This window comes from Sabethes cyaneus, chromosome 2, assembly GCF_943734655.1.
Source record: "Sabethes cyaneus chromosome 2, idSabCyanKW18_F2, whole genome shotgun sequence".
Lineage (NCBI taxonomy): Eukaryota > Metazoa > Arthropoda > Insecta > Diptera > Culicidae > Sabethes > Sabethes cyaneus.
Window position 1 is genome coordinate 165,231,596 of NC_071354.1, and position 27,861 is coordinate 165,259,456.

Consider the following 27,861-nt stretch of genomic DNA (forward strand, 5'->3'; position numbering starts at 1 on the left):
TTAATCCTTGTTTGGATCTCGATCTGTGAATTGAACAAATATTTAAAGGTTACTTACAAGTTCATGAATCAGTTCAATTTCTTACCCTAACTAAATTGCAAAAGCAGTTTGCAGAAGCGAATCTTTAAAGCATGGTTCGTGAAAAAGCAACGCACTCTGCTAGAAAAATAGACTGCGTGTGAGGTTGTAGGGTAGCTAACCTTCTTATGGTGTACCCAGCTTTATGATAATTTTTTATACACTCGGCTCAAGTCTTTTTACACGGTTTGTTGCTTTTCGATTACTCAAGAACGGTGCAATTTAGAGACAAAATACTAAATTACAATTACAAAATACGAGACGAATATCGGGCCTCTCCCAAATGTACTGAGAAATAAATGGATGGTTCCTAAGTTGCCCCGTTCTTAATACCGTGGACCCCCGTTCGTTTGACCATTTTTAATCTGAACACTTTTTAATTTGAACCCCGTTGGTTTGCACGACGTGCAAATTAAAAATGGTTCAAATGTCATTCTCAACATGACATCATTTGTTTATGCAGACAATGCACATAAACACGATTCGTTTGTACTGACCTAGCGTGTTTAATCGGTTTCACATTTCGTTTTCCTAACGATTAAGAGAGAAATCCGATCGGAAAATGCAATATTCGCACTTGCAACTGCCAACTAAAACAAACCACCAAAACAATAACAAAGAGCAGGGCGGCCAGTTCACACAGGTTTCAGGATATTTCGGGTTACCAGTTGTTCAAATTAAAAAGTAACCCCGTTAGTTTGCATGAGGAATCGTTCAAACAAACGGGGGTCCACTGTATTCTGAAAAAACCAAGCGTGTAAAAAAGTACTTGAGTGTAATTCGGTTCAGTGTATTGAACGTTGGTAGTTCTGTGTCTAACTTACTTTAGAAACATCATCCACTTAGGGCCTAGCGCAGACCCCTACAGTAGGCGGACCAATATTTGCGGAACACCGACCATATTGGGAAGGGATGCGCATTGACCCTGCCGGTCGACTCCTGTCACACTAACATTATAAAAAGTGTCCCGCATCAAATTGCACCACGGAAGAAACGCTGTAAAAAGTTACCTAACTGACCGATCCTTTTCAAACTTTCAAAAAATAAGCTATAACCCAATAGTAAGCTTTTGGCATAACTGTTAATATTTTGCAGGGCAGTCTTTGGAGAAATTTATCAAGACTGAAGTTTGATGTTTTCCCGACGTTTCGACACTTTGTTGGTGGCTTTTTCAAGGGGTACTGTGGTAAAATATATTTATAATATTATTTTTAAGTTGCTTACATAGATTTCCATTTGCTTACTTATCATTCAGTCTTTTGTTCTGTTTCTAGGAGTGTACATATCACGGTCATGGAGGGTAGTAGTTGGTACATGAGCTGGAATTTAAGGGAAATTACTTACTTTACTTTTTCGGCGATAATCCGCTTATCGAATTCATGCCGAATTCAGGAGCCGTCTACACATTACTCGGTCTTGGGCTGCCACTCTCCAGTCGCCCCTAACACCAGCTGTTCTAGCATCCTCGTCAACAGCGCTCATCCAACGGGTACGGGGTCAGCCTCGAAGTCGTCGACCTCTGTCGGGTTCTCTACTAAATATTGTTTTCGCTGGTCTCTCATCCGGCATCCTTGCTACGTGGCCAACCCACTGTAGCCTTCCGTATTTTAGTCGCTTCACAATATCCGCATCTTTGTACACTTGGTATATTTCATGATTCATGCGCCTGCACCACACTCCTTCGTCTAATATGCCGCCAAGAATTGATCGCAGGTTCTTACGCTCGAAAGCGCCGTAGAGTACTACCGGGAGAATTAGCGTCTTATAGAGCGCGAGTTTTGTACGGAGTTGTAGGCTACGGGACCTCAGCTGTTGGCAGCCTCTATCCGCCTTTTTACTTCACGGCTGATCGGACATCTCAGGGAAATATTTGTTTTAATAGTGCACTGTATTTTTAATATTGCCCAGTTTATCTTACTTTGAATATTTGAAATATTTAAAAAAGAATCCTGCTTTGTAAATGTACTTCGGAACACTAAGTGCTTCTTTACAAAGGGTTTCTATTGATTGAAATATTTCAGTTTAGCTGTTGGGCCTTTCCAGTCTTTCTTCAGTGTATGGGACCATCCATATACCACGTGGACAGTTTAGAGGGGGGTGGGGCGTATGAAAATGTCCACGCTTGTCCACGGAAGGGGGGGAGGGGGTATGAAAAATGTCCACGTGGACTAGTTTTTTTTCATACAAACAATAGAAATTAGAAATATTGAATTGATTATATATATTAGCATTAACGATTGATCAGTGATTGTTTTTAAGCTCTAATAAAGTAAATACATGAACCGAGCATTATGAAAGGATTCGTCTTCAGAAAATTTTACAAACCACAGCGCGTCGGAAAGGTCTTGTGTTGTGTCAAAGTAGACGTCCAAACTGAGGTGTTCAAGTTAGACAGGGATACTCTTGACGGAGAAGAATCGTCAAGCGAAAGTCAAACTGAACGAACTTTCTTGCAGTCGATAATAATTCGTAGTAGATAAGATGACTATGAACAGAAGAATTTAGGTCCTAACACCTTGCATACGGATTTTAATACGCTGCGGAAATTTGACAGAAAATCCATTGTAAAACTTAAATTTCCGCATTCCGTAAACATTGTGTAAGTGCCTTTAGACTAGAGCTTCCTTTTACGTAAGCTTTTTCAATAAATACTGCATAAATTAAGTTGAAAACAAAATTTAGCACAATTTGTTTTGTTCAATTTTACATAAGGAAAAAAATGTCCACGTGGACAAACAGGGAGGGGGTTAAGTCAATGTTCACGCTTGTCCACGGAGGGGGACGAGGAGGTTGAAAACTGATATTTTTCTGGATGGTGGTGGTATCTGGATGACCCCTAAAGTCTTTCTGACTTTTTTTGTAAGGCACAAACCGTTTTTATCATTTACGCGGCCCGCTACAAATAGTCAATGTCCGCACCCCAAGTGACAATTCTAAAGCCACTTGGTTTTACTTGAATTTTATAAAGGTTTTATTGCGGTATTAATCATTACCTCTGGCTTTATTGTGGTGTTGCGCAATACCAAGAGTATACGAGTCCAACACACTTATAGCTAGCTAGAAAACCATAATAAAACTGTTAATAAAGCAAATTTATTGTGGTTGCTTGAATTACCACGTTAAAACTTGTTGGCTGCACCACGTCTCTTACAAACCTACCATACGTGTGGCGTATCAATACAAAATGGCGCACCAATCAAAATTGATCTTATCGCGGTTACTTGTTAAACCGCAATAAATCTGTTAGTTTTATAGTGCTACTAGCTGACCCGACAAACTTCGTATTGCCACAAATTAACCTGTGTTGTACATAAATCATGAATCTCGGATGATCTTTGTCACAATCTCGAGTTTTGCAAGCCCCCCAGTGGGCGGCGCTTCCGACGGCGGGTCACCGGCAACACTCGCGACCGTCTCGTCCTGAATGATCTAGTGTTACTATAGATAGTTTTTGTGGTCTTGTTTTATGGAAGAGTCTCGAATTTCTCGAGTTCGATTAGTTTTTGAGTTTCGCAAAAATTTCTGTTTATTTGTATGAGAGTCCATATCCCCCTACCGCAGGGGTGAGAGGTCTCTAACTATCGTAAAATAAATTCAAGACTCCAAAATCTCCCACATGCCAAATTTGGTTCCATTTGCTTGATTAGTTCTCAAGTTATGAGGAAATTTGAATTTTATTTGTATGGGAGCTCCCCTCTTAAAAGGGGAAGGGGTCGTAATTCACCATAGAAAAAATTTCTGCCATCTAAAACTCCCACATGCCAAATATGGTTCCATTTGCTTGATTAGTTCTCGAGTTATGAGGAAATTTGTATTTCGTTTGTATAGGAGCCCCCCCCTCTTAAAGTTGGGAGGGGTTCTAATTCACCATAGAAAATATTCTTGCCCTCGAAAACTTTCACATGCCAAATTTGGTTTCATTTGCTTGATTAGCTGTCGAGATATGAGGAAAATTGTATTTCATTTGTATAGGAGCCCCCCCTCCTAAAGTGAGGAGGGGTCCCAGTTCATCATAGGAAAACTTTTTGTCTCCAAAAACACCCAGGTGTCAAATTTGGTTCCATTTGCTTGATTAGTTCTCGAGTTATGAGGAAATTTGTATTTCGTTTGTATAAGAGCCCCCCTCTTAAAGTGGGGAGGGGTTCTAATTCACCATAGAAAATATTCATGCCCTAGAAAACTTTCACATGCCAAATTTGGTTCCATTTGCTTGATTAATTCTCGAGTTATGAGGAAATTTGCATTTTATTTGTATAGGAGCCCCCCTTCCTAAAGTGGGGAGGGGTCCCAAATTATCATAGAAAAAAAATTTGTCTCCAAAAACACCCACGTGCCAAATTTTGTTCTATTTGCTTGATTAGTTCTCGAATTATGAGGAAATTTGAATTTGGTTTGTATAGGAGCCCCCCATCTTAAAGTGGGGAGGGGTCCTTATTTACCATAGAAAATATTCTTGCCCTCGAAAACTTTCACATGCCAAATTTTGTTCCATTTGCTTGATTAGTTCTTCAGTTATGAGGAAATGAGGAGTTATAATTTCCCTAATAAAGAGGGGAGGGGTCTCTATTTACCATAGAATAAATTCTTGTCACCGAAAACACCCACATGCCAAATTTTGTTCTATTTGCTTGATTAGTTGTCGAGTTATGCAGAAATTTGTGTTTCATTGGTATGGGAGCCCCCCCCCCCTCTTAGTGGGGGGAGGGGTTTCTAACCATCACTAAAACCTTTCCTGGCCCCAAAAAACCTCTACATGCATATTTTAATGCCGATTGGTTTAGTAGTTTTCGATTCTATAAGGAACATACGGACAGACAGACAGACAGACACACAGACAGACAGACAGAAATCCTTCTTTATAGGTATAGATTAAAACAGTAACACCCTGACCAAACAGATTTTTTGCTGCTATTATAAAGAATACCAAAGTTCAACACCAAAATCATTTGTTTATGCGAAGCCATACTGCCATATTCTAGTATTTTGTTTTAGCTCGCAAACAACAATTCATCAAAGCAACGTTTTTGCAGAAAAAAAGTTGTTATTAACCGGATTTCCTGTCAGAGGAAGCAACTAAAATGATTTTGCTAGAAATTGAGATTAACTTACTGAATATTTTCAATTTGTTAAAACAACCAGTTTTCGAAAATGGCAAAATTTCAGTGGCGCGCTGATTTTATCGACCTATCATATTAATATGCACGATGAAATTAAATGCGCACATGCTGCAAACCAATGAAATTGCTTAAAATTTAATAAATATTCTATGGGATATTTTATTCTGGTCGCTATAAACCAAATCGTTCAGAATGATCTGTCAGTAAAATCTAAACTTTTCTTCTCACGGATATATTTTCAAGTTGACAAAGTTAGCGATCTTATTTAGCTTTTGCCAGAAAAGCGAAAAGCGAAAAGCGAAATGCGAAAAGCGAAAAGCTTTTTTAAATTATGGCAATGGCTGGCAAAACCGAAAGCTTAACCGGTTTTATTGCTGCTTTGAGCAGAGAGCGTGATACGACTACTTGTCGCGTATAACCTGATTGTTATAGCGGTTATGAAAACATTCTGAGGAGTGGGCCACTTGGTCAAAAAGCAGTTTTATAGCGGTCATCAGAAAGTTCTGGTAGAGCTCAAAGTTTTATTAGCGGTTTTATGAAATTGGTCATGAAAACCATTATACGAACGTAATAAAACTTGAAATTGTTACTTGGGATGGCACGCCGCGGACCTGGAAATGCTTCCAGTGTAAATGGCTCATAAAACCTTAATGTTTGATGTTAATATTGACAAGGTTTGCGTCATATCCTAAAATGGCCATATCAATAGATGTTACTAGTACTGATTTCACGGAAATTGCCGTAACTTGGTTGTTACTCGACAGATTTGCATCCTCGTATCACCAATCGACTGGAAATGAAATCTAGTTTCGGGATAAAATATGAACAATAAGAAATTTTCATGACAGAAAAAGATACAAGCGATGAAAAAAATCAGTTTTTGACATACCTTCGGACAACCCGGAATATCTCCGGTGTCCACTGGTTACTGCGGATCTTGAAATATTTTAGAAAAACTTGAAAAAATTCCCCGTCGAATACATTTGGTTTTATCTAAAAATATTTTATTTTGCAAAAGTTATGGTCGTTTGAATTTCGTCAAAATTTTGCCTGTCCCGATCATTTTGTCTAACCCCTGTACAGTTGCAGGATTTATTTATTGTTAAAGAAGCTTCAGCAGCGTGTTTGAAGTTAATAAAACTAATTTATGAGAAAAAATATAAGTGCAGTGTTTTTCCTTTAAGACAAAGCATTTGAAAAGAGAGGCATAAAGAGAAATGTCTTCATTAAATAAAACACAAAACATGCGAAACGTAACATTGTTTTAAATTAAATATCTTTATTAAAATCATTGCTTAACAACTACCGTAAAGCGGAGTGATAGACCCGAGAAGCACACTCGAAAGCAGCAGATTCGGAATAAACCGCAGGTGCGTTAATCTCACTCGATAGAGTTTCATGCCGAAAAGCATCATTCCTCTCCTGTTTTATTGGAATGATGATAAAATCAGTAATCCACATGTAAAGCAAAATTAGATTTAGTGGTTTGTGAGTTGAATTTGCGAAAGTGAAACGATAAATGAAGAAATAATGCGAAATCTTTGGAAAATTTATTTTTATTTTGATATGTAACTCTAATATGTGATTTTATGTGATGAAGGCTGAACGATTTCATTCATCGTTTTCTTAATGTTATTTCTGATCATGAATTATCCACTATCTAAAATATAAACCATTGGTATTCGAATAGCACCAGATTGAAGTCGAAGAAAATATACTTGAATCCTATGAATCAGAAAGAAAAATAACTATTTATTTAGACAATTGCGTGCTTAATGTGCTTAAAGAAGTGTTTTGATTGAGAAAATCCAATCCACTAAAGACAAATATTTGTGTGGGTACTAGAAAAGCAAACGGAAATGTATTTAGGTATTTACATTGCACATCACAGTCTAAAGGAATTTACTGTACCACGTTCACAAAAACGAGGACTAGAGTTCCAACAAAAAAAAAACGCAACAGGATTTCACAGATTGGACACTATACAATTACTAATTTAACTAAACTGGGTTGAAGCTCATCTAACTAAAACGGATGGATGATTCTAGATGTCGCTGAATGGATGATGGCGCAAAAACTAATGAGTCAAAATGTATTTCACCAACGCTTATGCGGTAAAGGTAAAACAGTCAGCAACATTCAAACACGATGATTGGATTTTGCTCTTGAATGTGTGTGTAGAACTGCTTCATTTTACTATTTACCACATTTTTGATTTCCGAACAGCCTGGAAATCATAGCGTTGGTAGGTGCAATGGCCCAGCGAAAGCGGAAGGAAAAAAAGAACTGAAACGTTTATTCACCTGTCATGACTTCCATGAATTCTGAAAGAAAAACGAACTTGAGTTATTGCTCGGTTCTGTTCAGCTTATATCAGGCGCTATCGTACCTTCAAAGTCTACCGTTCCCGACCCGTCAGCGTCAATCTCATCTACAATGTCGTCTAGTTCCTCCTCTGGTACCGCTCCATCTAACTCTCTGAGGATTTGCTTGAATGCATCTACTGGAATAAAACCCTTAGCTGCAAATTTGAGAAAATTGCATTAATGATAAGGTTAAGTAAAGGTTAAACTTGTGGGCTCTACTACAATGACTCTTATCTAGCAGTAATAAATAGCACAGAATATCAGATTCAATAAAATAACCATTTCCAAAGTTCACCTAATTTTATATAATCTCACCTTAAATTGAACTAGTAAACCCAGCACCAGTGACTTACCTTCCTTATCGTACATCATGAAGACCTCCCTCAGCTCCTTCCGCAGTGCATCGTAGTCTTCCTCAGGTTCTACGTAGTTCGACGCTAGCTGCACAAACTCGTTGAATTCCAGCTGGCCGGATTCGTCCTCGTCGTACTCGTCGATCACATCCTCCAGTTCTTCTTCGTTCAGCGTGTGGCCAAGCAGCTCGAGGATGGTGCCCACCACGTCCGTTGGAATGCTGCCCGTTTTGTCCTTGTCGAATGCATCGAAGGCGTCTTTCAGTACTGTTCTTGTCGAGAGGATATAATGGAAAGGCTTTAGATTTAATTTAGATTAGGTACATGCTGAGGTCGGCAGTAGCTCTCACGTACTACGGTCTAGTGTGTTCGTTTGGTTGAGTGCTTCCGAGAATGTTTTTGTTTCAGACATTTGGAAATCTTGAGCAAAAAAAAAACGACGGCGACGGTCACACGCAATATGCTTATGCCCATACGTACTATTGTATGAATAAAAGTGTTTGCGCAACTTTTCTTATCAGGAACCTTTGTTCATTGCTTCCCGCATAGGAGCATTATACAATGCGGACTTAGAAGTTTATTTCAAGTACAAGCTTGTTATAATGTCAACTGGTAAAAACATGTTAAAAAAAATGCCAATATTTAACCCATAAATGCGCACGCTGAAAAAAATCATTTATAAAGAAAACTTACTTATCTAAAGGCGGTGAACATAATTTACTCTGGGGATTTTTTTCACTATATTGTTTTAAAGCAACATTGCGCATTTAAGGGTTAAGGCCATTGAATTTGAAGAAAATAAAAAAATATCAATTCTATTTGTAGCTGTGTATGTCACGGTGGATCACGGTGGAATATTTGAGAAGACTGCAAATAAAATTCCCAGTTTCGCATGATTTCTTTGTTCTGAATCAAAATATGCGTCTTAATTCCATTTGATATAAGCTTGTCCAGCGCAAATAGCAAATCGGTCCACCTCGAATATCACATTTTGATTGAAATGAAATTTGGCTTGTAGGCTGGATTCCACGTAAGGATTTTTCATTAAACATAGTTTTTCGCAAAAGTAACTTTTCAAGAGGGCGTATTTTGAAATAGGAGTATTTTTTTCAGATTAAAAATAAATTAAATAGGCTTTTATATAAAAAATATTCGTTTAAAATGATATGTAACATCTGATTTTGTTACAGTTTTACTTAAACATTTTCAAAAAAATTCAGATAGAGTGTTCATAAATAGCTCTTCCTTAGATTTTAGAACTCACTTGAAGCTATCTTTAAAAATATGAGGACAATCGGAGGGGATAGTTTTGAGATACTTTACATTTTATGATTTTTATCATGAATATTTGGAACCAAATTCAACTGCTTGTTAACGCTTTGTTGGTTATCAGCTATGTGTATTTTAGTGATAAGCAGTCTTCAGAGAAAATGCGTGTGCGTTTCCGGAAAATGTGTGCCCCGGGGCAAGTGGGACCTAAAGCTAGTTTAGTTAGGACTAAAAATAGTTGTTTTCGAACTCGAACTCGACACTGAGGAAGCCTGTAAGTCGTAGGCGTTATACGTATCTGCCAATAATAAATATACATAGTAGAATTATATTGGATAAGTTTTCTTTTTATTTAATTCCAGATTTCTCCGAATGGTGCATCCAAAAACGCCGTTACAAAATCAAATTACCACAACCGGCGACTAGATAGTTAATATGAACCACAATTCGTGAGCAATTACGCAGTTATGGAGTAAAGTATCGCAATGAAGTTGAATATATAGCTGTATGCAAATTTTGCGAGACATAATTTATGATTAATCATTCTTCAATAGCTCAGAAACACGATTATGACCTGTTTGTTCTACCAAGCCCAATACGATAGTGCTACTAGTGAAACTATCGTAAAAAAATGTTATGCTATAGCAACCATAACGTTTATTTGTTACACTTCCAGTTGCAGATTAGCTTAATTATATCCACTTTGCCTTCCCAGACATAATTAACATCGCCTTTGGTTTGGCCCTTTTTGGTTTTATTTTGAAGTTTTCTACCTAAACATTAAAAAAGAAGAAAACTTATACAATTTAATTCTACTATGTATATTTAATTCACGACAGATACGTATTTCGCCTACGACTTGCAGGCTTCCTCAGTGTCTGTTTTCGAACTAGTTCGAAAGCCCAATTTCGAACTAGTTCGAAAACAGACACTGACGAAGCCTGCAAGTCGTAGGCGAAATCAGGGCTTGAAAAGGGATCTCAAGTTGAATGTGACTGCCGTGAATGCGAACTTTCCGCATTCAAACTCCGCTTTTTGAACGATAATTTGACTGTTTTTTGAATCCAGTCAATCTGCCGCTTGCGCTGCTGCCGTCTTACAATTCATGCGGCATCTCAGCAAAAGCAAACATTCGATCTCCCGTTTTGCTTTGCGCTTTGAGAATATAAACTGAAAACTGACTGGAAGCATACGGTGACGTATTTTTTCGTTTCTCTTTTTGTCTCCAAATCGGCTGCTCACAGTAATAGTTTGTCACCCGGACGTCGGTGCGACGCAAGCAAAATATTCGTTTGTGTTGGACGGAGTCCGACCGACTTCTTCCATGCACATGTAGTGGTTGTTTTTTTGTAGTATTGAATCATACGATTGTGCGGTTGCTTTTCGTTAGCGTGGTGATTGCCAGTCATTAAATGACAAATTTTGACTGTTTTGCAGTCATTCGCTGCTCCAAACGGTAAAGGCAACTTGATCGAAACGAAAATGTCAAAAAGCTCTAGATTGCTTCGTTCTGCTGCGTGCCATCGGCGTTTGACTGAGCAAACTGCCAGTTATGTTATGCATAGCGTTCGTATTCCACCTCTAAACGGACGGTGTGAACTTGAATGCGCGTTGGTGTGACTGCGGTAGAAAAAAAGGATCGGTCGAAGCTGTGGGCGAAATACGTATCTGTCGTGAATAAAATATACATAGTAGCATTAAATTGGATAAGTTTTCTTCTTTTTTAATTTTTAGGTTTCGTATTCTACTAAGACGCTCCAAAAACTTCAGTTTGAAGTTTTACCGATATAAATATTATGTAATTGAACTGAAAATGTTCTGTAGTACATCTAAAAAATGTATTAAGATTAGAAGCTTTGTACTGAAACACTTTATTTTTAATATGTCCACTTACCCCGGTTGCTCTGAATTGCCGTCTTCATTTCTACTCGTATATTTAAGGCCGTTTGTCAAATATTACAAATAGTTATCGTGTGTAACTTGTTGAGACACTAATTATGTTTACCTACTGCCAGAAAAACATGTACTTTTACGAACGCCTGGGACCAAAACATCATTTCTGGCCTGAATTTGAATAGGTCATAAATGCAAATTCCCACTTACCCCGTATTTCCACTTGCCCCGGAGTTATCTTATAACCTTATCGACTGTGAAACTTTATTTTTGGAATGGTTTTTTGGCTTTCCAGTCGTTTGATAGCAGCTAAAACAATGTTCTTGCTTCTAATAAATTTGTAAATCACTTGAAACCATTAAAAAAAAAATCATGTACAGTTATTAAGCAGTATTGATTTTTAAGTAGGGGATTGTCTCCTGTTGTGAAACGGCTCTGGTTGTGAAACATCCATCATCTTTGACATTATTATTATTATTCGTTAATTGAATCTTGTAACGTAAGACTACTGCCTTTCAATTTGCTACAATTGGAGACTGATAAGTTGGCATTGTTTTTGGCCTTGAACCAAATTCGTGTTTTTAGACCATTTTCTAAACCTTTGTTATAGTATTAGAAAGGTGAAAGTATAGCCAAAAATAATCCACGGTCACGTGGCATGGCTATTAACGGCCTGGAAAAAATAAACATAACACGAAGATAAAAATTATTGTAACAGTAGGATACAAAATACTGTAAAAACAATAAAATTCAATGTGAGAAAAGATCACCAAACCATCAAACTTATTGTTGTTAACCATAACTTTCATGGGTTTAAGAGATTCTACCATAAGAATGACGGGTTGTTAAGCATTTTAACAATAAAAAAAATCTAGTTTTTCGCGAACAAAAATTTTCATTTACAGTAAAGTTATCATCCTTTTATTGTAATTTTTTGAGGTGAATAAAAATACCTTTTCTCCAACGGGAAACATGATCCACACACTTAAAAAACTCAGCAAAATTTGCCGAGATTTGGACAGCCGAGCATTCGGTGAAAATTTCAGTTTTGCAAATCGACGTTTACGGATCTTTACTAACGTTTGGCATCATACAAAATTTTACTGAACGCTCGGCTGTCCAAATCTTGGCGAAATTGTGCTGACTTCGGCACTTTTTTTTAAGTGTGTACTATCACAGTAGTAGAATTAAAGGACATAAACAACTTTTGTTTTTCTTCTTTTTTATCGTTTTAGGTATTCTACTAAGACGCTCAAATAAACATTAGTTAATACGATCTATTTTATGGCCAAAGGTGCCGTTTGTCGTGATACATACATTTTCTTAACAAATTTTGAATTGCAGATATTAATTCTCAAAAGTAGATTACAGTATGAATGGATACCGTCACGCAGGGGCGGACTGGCCCACCGGGCAACCGGGCAAATGCCCGGTGGGCCCCAGTAAAAATTTCGTCGTTACACAAAATGAGATTTTCCAAAATTTTTATTTCAGTTAAACTTTTTCTACGACTCACGAATGTTCAATTGCTGAGGCCCCTTGATTTATGAAATCAACCGATTTGATGATTGAAAATTCAGCTTCAAATGGGACTATTGGGGCCCCGAACATTAAACCAAAATTTCTCTTTCAATTGAACTTTTTCTACGACTCACGAATGTTCAATTGCTGGGGCCCCGTGATTCATGAAACCATTTAAGTTGAGCTGTTGGGGTCCAAGCTCAGAAAATATTACCAGGTTCAATCCTGAGTAATTAAAAGTAGAATTAGTATTTCATCCGCAGTTATTTGACTACTTATAAATATCGAACTGTCGGCTTAAGCTCCATACTTAGTTTACTTCAGTGGCGACGGTCCGTTATCGATCCTGCGCCGAACGAATTATGGTCCTTCAGTACTCAATCCTGGGCTACTTTTCTTCAAACCCCTCGAACACCAGCTGAACGTGCATCATCCTCGATAGCGCACATCTATCAGTGCGATGTCTACTCCGAAGTCTACGGCCTCTTCTTGATTTTATGCTTAAAATAATTTTGGTTACTCTTTAGTCGGGCATTCTAGACACATGACCAGCCCAGCGCAGACTGTCACACTGTACTATCTTCATTATAACAGCATATTTACATTCTTAATACAGCTCGTGGTTCATGCGTCTGCGCTACACGCCATTTTGGATTTTGCAATATTACGCTAAAACCCGAAGCATTCGTCGATCAGCTTCTTTTAGCGTCCATGATTCATGTCCGTAAAGGGCCACCGAAAGGATTAGTGTTCTCTAGAGCGTCAGTTTATGCGAATTTGCAAGCTACGGGACTTCAGCTACAAAACGTAATGCCTGCGTAAAGGCCAATTCGCAGCTGTAATTAGTCGTTTTATTTTGCGACTTACATCGTTGTCACATATCACGAGCATACCAAAATATATTCAGTTCCTCTTCGACACCAACACCATTTGGATTTCCGCGCCATGTACTTCGTTTTGGCGGTGTTAATGGTAAGTCCCAATTTCTCAATAAATGACCTAAAGGCTTCTTTCGCTGCTCTTCTTTTGATTTCGGTGATATCGACGTTATCCGCAAAATCAAAAAGCACGTGAGGTCTCATTTGCTATTCTGACTCATAATTTTTACTCATCCAGCGTCACACGAATCAACGTAACTAGTTCTGTGGGAAAACCATGTCCTAGCGTTAACTGTTACAGCTCATTTCGTTTTACTGAATCGTATGCCGCCTTGAAATCCATAAAAACATGATGAATCTGCAAGTTGTACTCCCGGAACTCGTCAGTTACTAGACGCAGGGTAAATATCTGATCCATCGTGAAGCGCTTAATACTCGCCGACGAAGAACTCAGCTAACGGACTCAGCCACACACGATAGGGAGAGCACCTTATAGGCAAAATTGAGCAACGTAATGTCTCGATAGTTTTTACTCTCAAGTCGTTGTCCGTTTTTTAAATTATGGGAAATGAGGCCAATCAACCACTCCTCCGAGATTTGTTTTCCTCCCATATTCTGTTCGTGACAATGAGGTGGCGAATTGTTTCGTACAGCTGCTCGCTGCACGCTTTTAGAAGTTCAGCCAGGATAGCATCCTTTACAGCAACTTTACCGTTTTTCAGTTCACTGATTGCTCTTTTGACCTCCTCCTGTGTTGATGGCTCCACAGTTTTGCCGTCGCTCAAAATTCTTATCCTGTACTTGCTGATCTTCGTGTTTACTTCTCTATTCAACAGCGTCTGGAAATACTCTTCCACCTGGCTGCTACCGTCGTTTTGTCAGTAAGCAGGTTGCCAGCACTATCATTGCACATCACAGGCATGGCAAAATTCTTGCACCTGACCGTTTTGTAGAAACTCCGTGTGTCGTTGCTGGCGAACCTCTCCTCTGGACTGGCGAGCACGTGCTCTTCGTACTGACATTTTTAGACGGTGGGTTCTTTCTTCCGCAGCACTACCAGGACGAACCAAAAAGATTCGCGCAGAGTTTCGGGCCTTCCTCACATCGGAATCGTGTGAAGAAATTCTGCAGAGGATTCGCACAGAATACCTTGCTTATAGAAGCAGAATTCTTATAGGAAAATCCAAGAGTTTAATCCCAGGGATAGCTACAACTCGGCACGGGAATCGCCTGCACTATGGACTGTTTTGTTCTGATTTGAAGACGCAGTAAGCTACTCATATATATTGAACTGTTTACATCCCATCATTTATAAAATCAGTTTATTTGATACTTGCAATTTTGCATGTCATTAACCCTATAACATAAAATCTGCAGAAATATAAATGGGTGATAGATGAGGAAAACGTTGCATTGCTGGCAAAGATGCACAGTGGCACTTATCAGAATGTGAAAAGTTCTCTTCCGGGTTCGCTGAAGCACGGTATATAAAGAATCAAATATTCAAGCTGCGGCAGATCCTTCAAAAATTTCATGAATACAGAATTCTACGCACAATTATTTCTTTGATTTCAAAGTTGCGCATGATTCCATCGACCGTAAAATCATGGCCATTCTAACCTCGCAGTGGACTTCATCAACGTGATGGTCCCTCATGTGGGCTGTTCAACATGCCGTTACAGGATGTTATTAAAGGAGCAACACACAGGCACAATCTTCAGCAAATCTAGTTAGTTCGTCTGCTTTGCCAATAAAATGGATATTGTCGATAGAACAACATCTGTGGTGGTGGCTGAAAAAACTAAAACTCAAAGTAGCGAAGATTGGGTTGAAGAAAAATGCGTCCAAACTAAAGTACCGTGAACCGCTAATATGCCGCACACGTTAAAAGTTGGTAACTCGGTCCTAATAACGACTGAGTTTAATATTTTTTGACTGAGACTGAGTTTGTTTTGTTTCGAGCATCGAGCCGCTATGCTGCCCGTTCTCCCGATACTCGACATTTGACTGTGACTGAGTCGAGTCAAGTTGCACGGGGCGCCTAATCTCAAAGGCCCGGTGGGCCCTTTGGCTCCCAGTCCGCCCCTGCCGTCACGTTCCTGATGAGAAAAAAGTGCCAGAAGGAGGGTAAAGATCATGATGGTCTGGAACAACCATGCCAGGCTGTTGACACGCGCAAGTTCTACGAGAAGGCAAATCAATCTCCTAAAGGATACACACCGAAACCTGATATGTGTAGGGCTGAAGAGGGTAATCTTTACACAAACGAGGTTTAGGTGATCGACAGATACAAGCGGTTCTTCAATGAACATCTCAACGATATAACAGAAGGAGGCGTAACGGAAGTTACCCTATAAACCAGTGGTTCCCAACCTATTTTGGTTCGTGAACCCCTTGGCGGAATTCCGTATAAAATTTTGCCGTGAGTCAAATTTTTAGCGAACCCCCATTTAAAAAACGCTGCTAGAAACAGTAGCAGCTTCCTGGCGATGTGCAAAACGCGGATCAGAACGGTAGCTCTCTACGGACTTGAGACGGTAGCAAGGTGTTGCGGACTATTTTTGGCGGAGCGCAAACTGAAAGCAAAGAGTGGCCCTAACGTATAACCAACCAGCTGCAGGCACTACTTGGTGAGGTTCCGCTCGTACATTGGCGAAATTCGGGGGATTATGGAGGCTAGAGAAGGAGGAAAATAATTGGATAGGGTGCTGGATGGCTACGGCAGGTCTTCGTCTACTTTCCGGACATAGGGACGAAAAAGCAGTATTATAACCAACTTTGATGCGAATTACATTCAAACTAATACTTCAATATCAATCACTATTTATAAATTGTCTCTTCGTAATCGACAAACATGTATTATGTAAGAAAAGCCTTATTTTCCATAATTTTTTCAAAAATAAAAATCCTTTATGTTTTTCTATCCGCTTTGAATATGACGAAGAGCGTCAGCAGCAGAACAGCAGATTACTTACCGTAATACACATCGAAATTTGAGCTCTGATTTAAACTATTTGCACTTTTTTGTGCAAGTTGGAGAACTCATGCCACTGCATAAGGAATACATGCATAAATTTTTGTAAACAATTATGTTTGTCCAAGGTAAACGAAAGCAAATCTTGTTTATGACGAAGTGCAGTTTCCGTATGACAAGCTGCCGCTTAACGAGAAAATTTGTTTCAGTCAAAAATGTAAGTTCCGAAATATGTTATCTGTCTAAATGGGTGTCATGTACAGGCAAGAAGTGAAAGATTCATATAGTGCCAAAAACTTTGTTTGTGGATATAATTCCCTTATAAATTCGAAATAAAGTGTGCACCGTGATTACGTATGACAAGGTGGCTCTGTCATCCTATTGATAATTTGACAGCTTTTACTTCGCTAGCTTACATTACTACTACGGAAACCGTTCTATATTGTAAATAAGAAGTCGAATAATGTTACTAGAATAATCAGAGTGAAAAGGGCTCAGGATTCGTAATAAAAGGTTTGTTTGTGATCGTAGGGTAAATAAAGAGGATTATTGGATTATTTTAATCAGTTCCTATCCAAAATCAAAAACGTGAAGTAGGACCCGGGCTCAAATCCCAACCCCGCAGAAGTCACGAATGACCAAAAACTGGTTAAAGTGACTATAATCTATACACAAAAAAACGTAACGTCTGACTTTTATAGTCATAACTTGGAATTTTTGAAACGTTGACATTATAAAAATGCTTGTCAACTGGGGAAGTTATTAGCAGTATAATTTTAATCCGTCCAGCTCGATTTACTGATTAGACTAATTCTATACACGGTCTAATCTAAATCCACTAAAATTGTTCTCTGTACACTCTAATTCCAATAATGTAAGGAACGGTACTTCGAACTATAGATAAAACACTTCCGTACGCGTAAAAATCCAAGTCGTCTCGCCAGCACATCACAACGTTGTCACACGCTTTCCAATAATCCTAGTGCGAGAAGAATCGGAACAGCACTCAACCACCTACAACACACCCAGCCTAGTGGCGCTAGGAAGCATGATGATGAATGGTCCAGATGAATCACTCTATTTTTGTCCAGTCTGCTACCCGGCTTGCCAACCAGCCGGAACCCTACGGCGACGTACTTTCTAAGGTCACACGCAAGCACAGCCAGCAGCCGTGTCACAGCCACACACACGCACACACATCGTCACGGACTTCAGTCGGAAATTCCCAGCTGCGAGCGGTCAATACCGAAAACACTATGATTCGTTTTTCACAACTGCCTTCTCCGCCTCCATGCGATCACCAATCATTTTCTTCGGATCACAAAACATCGTTGGTCGACCTGTTTGAACTGAAAATTTTCACCAGCCGCAGCGCAGAGATCGCAAGGCACTTTATCATAAGCGGCTCACTACTTGTCCGGAATTTTATTCCATCGGTTTTCCCTGCGCGTGTTTTATTTTTATCCCATATTTTCACTGGGAATAATTCACGTTTCCGAAGAATCCCTCTCACTTCTGCTCGCTCGCTTCGCACCACGAAAAGCCGCAAGTCGCATATTTTTCACTTTTCCAATTATTTTTTGTTGTCACACAAATCGCGACCTGACATTCGTGCTTTTCTTCCAGGCGGCGGTTCTGGTTGGCAAGACGCGTGGCTTGAAGATGGCAGTGGACCATCCGATTTTCATCTGTTCCTTCGAGAGCTGTCGAAAGCTGCTATGTAGGTTTCGGACGAATGTCCAACGCGCTCGTAAATATACCTTTCAACTGGTCTTTGCTGAGTTCTTGCTGCAAGGAAGAGGGCGAGAGAACGGAAAAAGAAAAGAGGTTAGAATAAATGTACATTGCAGCGGAAAAAGCAGTTAAAACATTATTTAGGAGGTCGTTAACAATGAAACAAGGCGGGCGGCGTTTTTAAGTTGATGGGTATTTCGCTATTTGACGGCGGTTTACTACGCTGTGTTTGGCTGGATTCTAATTGTCAGCTATTTATCATTGCGATGAGCAACTTGTTAGTCGCTGGTTTTACGAGTGTATACTTCAACTGTTTTTACTGCCAACGGAAACTAGAAGGTTCACTGCGGTTATAAAGCACAGCTTCAAAGGAATTTAGTGTATTATCAGAATTTTTACATTTACAAATAGGGATTGCAAGCAATTGTAAAAATCTATTTTGGTTTTGAACTATATTTTTGCACTACGTGACAGTATTCCGTTTTTCCTAGCAATCGAAACAGACATATTTATAGCCTATGTATTTGGAGACCGTGGTTTGTGTTGCCAGCTATAAATTGCCATCACTTCCGGTTGCTGAATCGCTTTGCAGCTTTGTCTTTTTCGCATTGAGATCACATTTTGTTCGAGAGTATAGAGTAAATCAACCAGTAGTGGACACTTTACTGCTTGTGTTGTCTTCTTCTGAGAGTTATTTTAAACTAGTAATGCTAAATACTCATCCAATGCTACCTTTATATTTAGCCAATCCTTGCATTTTGCATATTCTTCAAAACAGTTTTGAATGTCCGTTATCCTTTTGAAAACCCTTGGAGTTTAGAATAGGATAACATTCGAGAAATAGAAATTTTATAAACTAAAATTTGTGTAATGTTTAGCCCTTTCCATTTCAAGTCATATATCCTCAGAAAAAAGAAATACAAGATAATAAATGCCGAAAATTTACCCGAGGGTCTATTATGGGTAAAGGGTCCACTATAGGTTAACGTACCCTACGCTATTTGATGCATGGTTATTTCGTATATTACGTAGTACAAGACACATCCATACATCTGGCATGATGGACGCATCCATCTAGCTAGACGCAATAAATTAGGATTGAGGCGTGCCACAATCGAGTTATTATAATACAGAGTGACAACATTCAGTGCATTTCATCATGTTAACATATAGTTAAGATAAGGTTGCAGAAACTTTTGGATGACGTCATTTTCATGTTAAACTTGAAGTCAAAATCTTTTGATATATGATTTGGTCATTGGTACAATTGGTTCTGCTAATTACAAATCTTGTGCTTTTTTGTTCAGGAAAACAATACTGAGCTTGGGTTTGTGGTAAACGCCCCAGACACTTATGTTTTTAGAGTTCCCCTCAATTTATATCCGATAAGCAAATTGATAGCCTGCTTTGGCTTCCCCTTATTTAGTACAATTTTTGCAATGAAACTTTTAGCAATATTCTTTCAAAATAATTTACTGTCAAAAAAACATTACAGGACTGTCTACTAGAGGTGCTGCTATGGGATAAGTCAAGTTTCCAGATTTTAAGTGAACCAGACTTTATCACGGTGTCAGCGAAAAGGGAGAGTGGAAGAGAGGATGAATAGGAACGAGGGTAACCAGAACGGGGGGAAGTGGAAAGAAAAGCCGGATCGATTCCCGGAAAAACACTACAAAAATGGCCAACGGCACATCACTGGATAGTTTCAATGATATGAGAGGAGGAGAAACTATCGGAGGAGTGTATGAAAAGTGTGGTTTGTCCCATCTACAAAAAGGGCGATCGGCTAGATTGCTGTAATTACCCCACGAGTTGCAGGCACTACTTGGAGAGATTCCCATTGGGTAAAACTGTAAAACTGTATAAAGGTGCAGTGAAATCCATTCTCTTCAAGATCCCCACCGGTACCAGGAATAGAGGAGTCCAACGTGCTAGATGGGTCGACCAGATTAAGGCCGACTTGCGTATGTCAAGACGTTCAACGAATTGGGGACGAGTAGTCCAGGATGAAATACAGTGAACAAAAATTCTTGATACGGTAAGAGCCACCCCGGCTCTCTGCTGGTAGAAGTAAGAAGTAAGTAGTTGGAAGATCTAGAGATGGAGCTAGACGTAGGGAGGGATATAGAAATCTGCAAGTTGTGCTTTCCGAACTAGTCTAGTTACCCTGCGTTAGGTAAACATTTGATTCATCGTGGAGTGGCCCTCACGGAAACCAGCTTGGTACACGTCGGCGAAGGACTTCGTTGACAGTCTCAGTCTACAGAACAGGATACGGGAGAGCACCTTATAGGCAGAATTGAGCAACGTAAAGCTTCGATAGCTTTTACACTAGAGTCGATTTTTTTTTGAATATAGGACAGCTCGAACTCGAAAACAGACACTGAGGAAGCCGGGAAGTCGTAGGTGAAATACGTATCTGTCGTGAATAAAATATACATAGTAGAATTAAATTGGATAAGTTTTCTTTTTATTTAATAAAAGTGGCCCAATATTACTACCTTGCGGAACTCCAATGCGTATAGGTCTTAGAGAACTTTTAGCATCTTTGAAGGCTACAAATTGTTGCCTTCCAGTCAAGTAGCTACGAATAATATCATTTGCCAATCCCCGTATTCCATAGTTTTCCAGTTTTTCTAGGATAACATTATGATTCAGGGTACCGAATGCCTTTTTTGAATCAAAAAAGAGACCTACGATACTTCCTGCTGCTCTGCGATTCATTGATCAAGCTTTCTGACGTATTCCGCTGCCACGCCATCTGCCGTCAACCGCTGGATGTTGAAAGTTAAGTTTTATTGTTTTATTGTTTTATAAACTTAACTTTCAGGGAAACGTAGCGTACTATCTGTGCGAGTCTTCGCACTATTCGATAACCTTGTGCGAATCCTACACACGACAAGGTAGTGGTCAGAGTCGATAATAGGTCCCCGAAATGAACGTACATCAATGACATTCGAAAAGCATCAACCGTGAAGTCTCCATTTCTCCATCTGGATTCCTCCAGGTGTGTTCTGAATCTTCAGACGTGGAAAGTGGGTGCAGCAAGTGGCCATGCCTCCATACCGCGGCCACATGTATGACCTTTAGACTATTATCATTGGTTGAGAGATGACGGCTATGTATTCAAATGGCTGGACGGAAAAATTCCTCCTCCCGATCGTTGCATTTGCATCTCGATAATAATTCTCACGTTATGTTTTAGGGACTCTCCATAAGTCCCCTCGAGCTTGTCGTAGAACTCGTCCTTGGCGTCACCGTATTTATTATTTGTCGGTGCGTAGACATTAACGTTGTTTAGGCATGACTTTTCGACTACATAATTTGCCCTTAATTCTCAACATATATATCTGGTAACCTACGAGCCTTCGCCGGATAACTCGATAATTACACTAAACTACAATATTCCAACAGCGGGCGAACTAAGGCGCAGTACAGTGATTTTTGACAGTTGGGATCCTTAAAACTTCGTACAATCTTAGAGTTGAATCGAAGCTGCTGAGAATGTTGCTGAGAGATAATTAGCGCATGAAGTACGTCAAGCGTCAGTTTTGGGTCCAGTAAGACGCCAAGGTCATTAACTCGGTCCACTTTGCGTGAATCAATACCATCAATAGTGTAGCTGAAGCAGATCGGGTTTTTAGTGCAGTAAAAAGTCGTCACCACGCATTTGGCAATGCTCACAATGAACCAGTTCAGTTTGCACCATTCACCAAACAAATAGAGCAATTCTTGCAAGTAGCGGCAGCGGTCTATATTCTGTACTAGAGCAAACAATTTCAGATCGTCAGCGTACATTAATTTGCAGCCAATACGAAGCGGTAAAGTGACATCGTTAAAGAACAACAAGAAAAGCAAAGGTTCTATGTTGGTACCTTGAGGAACTCCAGACTTATTTGTGAACACCGAAAAACGCTGTATTCCAGTTTTACATCCAGTACTCAGTACTTTTACACCCAGTACGACTGAGGTATGAGTTCAGCTATTCAACTATTTGTTGTGAAGCATCAAGCCGTAAGAATATTGTAAGGTCAATTCGATCAAATGCTGCTTTCAAATCTGTATAAACTACATTGACTTGTTTCTTGTCTTTTATTTGTGAAATATATTTCACATTGATGTAAATTCTAACAGATTAGTACAGACAGACCGACCAGGCATGAAACCATGATGAGTCATTAAAATATAGTTCTTAGTACGGGACAGTACATATCACATCTATTATTTCAAACTAGCTGGGTGCCCGATCTTACTAGGGGCACCTTTGTCTCACAGCCACTTGTACTTCAGTTATTGTAGCCGAAATGCTTATAATGCAAAAATATAACGCTTGTTCCGTTTTTGGATCTTCCTCCCCATTTGTTAGCTTCCCTCTTTTGTCTACCCAGCCACCTGCACATCTGTTTTGTTTACGGAAATTCCTATAAAACCCTGTAAAGAAAGAGGAACAAAGACATATTTCCTATTTGCACCTTCCGCTTTTAACAATGGCCACCCATCCATAGGCAATGAATAATTTTGTTATTGTACTTTTCTAACCACAAATTTTCATTTATTTATTAGTTTAGTACTAATAGCTATCCTAATAACAAAAGTAGGTGGTGTACCTGTTTCTTCCATGGATACAACAAACCTGTCATTCCTAGGGCTGCCAAGTCTGAAAATTACAAAAACCGGCCGGTCGGTCCTGCCTTCAAAAAATGCGGGGGGGGGATTGGGGTAGCATAATTTTAGAGGATTTGCCTGGAATGTGGAATGTGCGTTAATGACATATTATTTGGGTAATCGCCGGAAGTCGGTTGACAGTTTCCCATGTAAATGGGATGAACAGTCAGTTGTGAAGATAGCGAACGGTAGAACATCACAGTCGAAACCACAACGAACATTGAATGGATTATTGAAGATAGCTAGTTTCAGAGCGAAAACTACTTGCTTTTGGTACTAGTGGACAATCTAATGTATATTACCGCCAGAAGTAAAGTATTGTCAGTGCAAAACTGGCTATCTTCAATAAATCCACTGCTCAGGATTGCTAACAAATTTATCAGAAAATTTACAAATCAGGCAAAAAGTACAAATCCGGCTTCATGTGTCGGAAAACCGGCCTTTTTACAGGATTGACCGGCCACCGGCTTTGTAAGTGAAAAACCGGTCGGGCCGGCCAAAAACCGGCCACTTGGCAACCCTAGTCATTCCTTTCATCTCACTTCAAGACAAAACTTGTTTGTAAACAATGTTTTTAGTTTCACCACCACCAAGAGCAAATATGCACAAATTATTGGCTGGAAAAACTGGAACATGCCACATAAAGTTGACCATGAGAAAAACATGGTGTTCTCAGATCAACTCCACACTGTTTGAATGATTGCCCCTGAAACTCAAATAAAGTCGGCCAATAACACTTAGCACTAATGATCGAACAGTTTTTTTACGTGTCACTTTGATTTGGTGCATAATTACACTTGACAAATCTACAGTTTAGTGATTCGTATTCTGATTTTTTCTGTTGTACGGATAAATTGTTACAGTCATGTGGGCGTTACTCCCCCCTTCCTGTTAGCAATCTCTGGTCATCGCTCCCCCTTTTGTCCCACCGTCGCTTATGGGAGACCTCCCCCTGTTATGAATCCTTTCCCCACTTTTGTCAACTTCTTTAGTTCTGATTACCTTATGTCAAGGAGCATGTGTGCCAAGTTTCATAAAGAACGGTCAAGACGTTTCGGAGTTATGGCTTCCCCTATTAGGGACCCTCCCCCTTCCTATTAGGGAATTTCCCCTCCACCTCCTTTTTATTAACTCCCAGTGTTGATTTTCTTATGTCAAGGAACGTTTGTGCCAAGTTTGATGAAGAACCGTCCGGGCATTTCGAAGTTATGACCTCCCCCTTGTTTTGAACCCCCCCTCTTCTTGTCAAACCTTCAGTGTTGATTCCCTTATGTCAAGGAACATGTATGTCAAGTTTGGTGAAGAACCGTCCAGGCATTTAGGAGTTATGGCCTCCCCCCTATTACGAACCCTCCCCCCTTCTTCTTATCAAGCCCACAGTTCTGATTCCCTTATATCAAGGAATATGTGTGGCAAATTTGGTGGATATCGGTTAATGCGCTTTGGAGTTATTGTGGAACATACAAACTCACGCTCACTTTTATATATGACTAATTCTCGCTGAAACGGGGCCACTACAGACACGAGGTCTTCAAATATTGGAACTTGTGCACTTAATTGATTGAAAATAAGAATTACACTTTTGATACTTCGAAACGGTGGACCCCTCGCTCGCCAAGGGGCCTAACAGGTTAAAAAAAAAGTTGAATTTTGAGCAAACCGTGGGATCCATATCATGTGATATTTCAAAAATTTCCCATGAAACTACTAACAAAGGGCCCGGTTCTGTAAAGAAGAACGAGTTTTTAAATGGAATAAAAAAATTTTTGGCGGTCATCTTGGATTTGGTCGCCATATTGAATTTTATCAAAAACGCCGTTTTCACTATGAGTCCCCTGACCAATTTTCATTTTAAGACCACCAGTGGAAAGCTGACAACAACTGCTACAACAAACATTCATAAAATTAGGTATGCAATGGCATTAACTGAGTAAAACAACTAGTTATTTGTAGCAAGGTTCACAATTTTCATATAATTATTGTGTTATTTCCAAAATTTGCGATGAAACAAACTACAAATGACACGGTTTTATAAAGAAGAGAGATAGGGCTTATAAAAGAAGTGAAAAAAATTGGCGGTTATCTTGGGTTTGCCGCCATGTTGGATTTTATAAAAAATCGCCGTTTTCGCCATGTTCCCCCAACCGATTTTAATTTCAAGACAACCATCGGAAAGCTGAGAAAAAATGATCATCAAGTTAGGTGTGCAATGGCATTAACTAAATAAAACAATTAATTTTCTGTAACAAAATATTCCATTATATGACAGTTGTAAGCCTTGATACAGATAATCAATTGTTTCGTTTATTTAATGCCACTACACATGTAATTTGATGAATGTTCCTTATAGCATTTTTTCTCAGCTTTACGTTCTTTCCATTCTTTCCGAGCTTTTCGAACTTATTAAGATTGGTGAATTGATTTCTGAGCGATAAGCGTTTTAAAATCATCACAAACAGTGAGAAATATTCGTTTCTTCGATCAAAACAATTATGTCGCCAGCCTTGTTGCCAGCTTGGCTATCAGTCAATGGCCATTACACATATTTTATAAAGTTTTTATCCTTCCGGTGTCGGGCCACTGAATTGGGGGGCGAAAAAAAACAGAGAGATTTTTTTAATCGACCAAAAATATATGCGTTTCAAGCATTTTTACTTAATGTTCAAACATGAAAACCAAACCTGTTCTTGCTTTTTATATGTACGTTAATATTTTTCACGCAAATGTTTACATGTTCGGAAATTCCATTGTTCAAATTTTCATTTCTGTTTTGTATTAGAAGCGATCCGTATACTCTGAACACTCAATTTTCAAGTTCCACAGACAATTGATTTTATAAGAAAAAAAACTTGACTTATATCCCACAAATTATGTTTTTGCCCGCCGATTTTACAAGCCATTTTCAAAGGGGGTTTGACAAAAACTTTAAAAATAATTTGCAATGGCCTTATGCGAAATAAATTTTCTACTTTATTTACAGAGTTATTGGCGATTTGAAAGTTTAAAACATAATTAGTTTAGTGTATTTTTTTTATTTAAGTAGAGGAGCGTTTGGTGCGAAAAATGTTAGACTGAATACTGGGCAAGTTTCGATCTGCGGCTAAAAATATTGGGCTTAGTGTGGCACTGGGACTCCAACCCAGAATTTCTCGATTAGTACTCGAGTGCTTTACGCATTTAAACTATACCACATCCATATATTAATTAGTCTTGATTAGTTTACTGTAATTAGTTGATTTAATCACCACCACTAAAGTAAAGTAATCACCAGCGCATGTTTATTCATATAAAAAGAGAATATTTGTCATTCAACTGTAGTTAGACCAAAAATATTACAATACGAAAATCCTCGGAAACCATGAGGTTATCAATTTGACATCACTTCGTACATGCCAAGGGGTTTGCAACGGCTATGATTACAATGTTCCTTTAAAAAAAGTTTCCCCTTTGATTACTGATTACTTCTGATTAACAGTAATTTTTGATAATCAAGCTCTTGTGATTACTAAAAGTTAATAATAATTACCAATGATTATTCAAGATTATCATTAATTATTCTGTTGTCTACCATTGCATTGATTACGTAATTTAGTCATATAAGATTACAAAAATTATATATAATTACGCTTCGCATTTATATGCCTTACTGGAAACCCCTTGGTGCATGCATTATTGTGAGGTTAGTTTTGGACGATTGAAAATTTCGATGAGCGGAATTTAAAACGGTAAGACGAATTTAAGAAATAAAGTCCGTTGCGTAATTTCAACAGAATGCTTATAGTAATCGCTTTTTAGTGAAATTAAAGCTCAAGGATCGAAAGGTAACTGTGTTTGAACTAAATCAGTAGAAAAACTTTTGGATTATTCGTCAGAATCCATTCAAGAAATGATGAAAATTGACGTGGCTTTCCTTACCACGACGGGAATTAGCAATAAACCCTAGATGTTTACTTCCCAAATTGCTGGATTCATCTCCAATAGATTTGCACAAATATACGATCCGACAAGTTGTAATCTAGAAATAGGTAGAACTGTATTACAACATAAAATGAAAACCACAACTACATACAATGGTGTATTAGTATTAAAACGTTGTCGTAAGGTAGTGTGTGTGATATCACGATATATGTCTTATTTATTTTTCAGTTTTTTAATCTAGTTCGGTTGTATGAGTGATTTATTTTTAAAATAAACTTTGTTCTGCGTTGTTATTTATTTATTTCATTATTAAAATAGCTGGTCGTCACATATTAATGAATTTTTATTTTTTCCTCACATTCAAGATAACTAAATAAACCTTAAATGTTTAAAGCTTATTTTGATAATCATTTTATAATAAACCATTGTCAGAAGAAAATATGAACTAATTTTAATTTTTTTTTCTCAAGATAGTTTTCTGCAGTTTTACTGCTGTTACATAATATTTAAGTTGTTTGTCATTACTTTTTGATATGGTGATTTTTAGTTATGAGCTATGACTAACATTACATAACATTAAAATTGTGTGTCATTGTTTGATATTATAAAAACAAATAATTAATTTTTTTTTAATTAACATGAAACTTGTTGGAAACCAATTGCTATAAACTAAACTAGAACAGGGAAAGCCTGGGTTAGAAATAATACAATTTCTTTTCAATTCGTACCCCAGCATGAAATCAAATTAAGAGTTCATCAACCTGTCTATGCTAATGACGACAGTTGGCCTTGGAAGAATGTCACTTTCTTCATTATTGTATGCGATGAACGACAGTTTCAATTCCAGCTATTTAATAAATGCATTAGAAATGTTATGCCTTCAATACTAACCTGCTTGGGATCCATTGTGAAATCAAGGGATAAATGTTAAACACCTAATTTCAATAAACAATACAAAATCACTTCCTTGTCTGGCGACAGTTGCACAATTGTTCAACTGTTGCTTGCACTTTTGTAACACTACGAAGCTAATACCAGCGAGTATTCGATTGACTGCCCGCTGTCAAACGACCTAGCCTTTTGTCACCGAAAATC

The 27,861-nt window shown here is 38.6% G+C and overlaps 1 protein-coding gene across 1 annotated transcript; it reads right to left on the reverse strand.

The window, feature by feature from the left end:
- Positions 1–27,765, reverse strand: LOC128737295 (troponin C, isoallergen Bla g 6.0101-like). Its single transcript, XM_053831901.1, has 6 exons — positions 27,658–27,765; positions 18,210–18,237; positions 7,915–8,181; positions 7,585–7,716; positions 7,499–7,519; positions 1–23 (listed from the first exon to the last, which is right to left on the reverse strand). Exons 1-6 carry the CDS (start codon positions 27,670–27,672, stop codon positions 1–3), a joined length of 486 nt encoding a protein of 161 aa, XP_053687876.1. The 5' UTR covers positions 27,673–27,765.
- Positions 27,766–27,861: the final 96 nt, after the last annotated feature.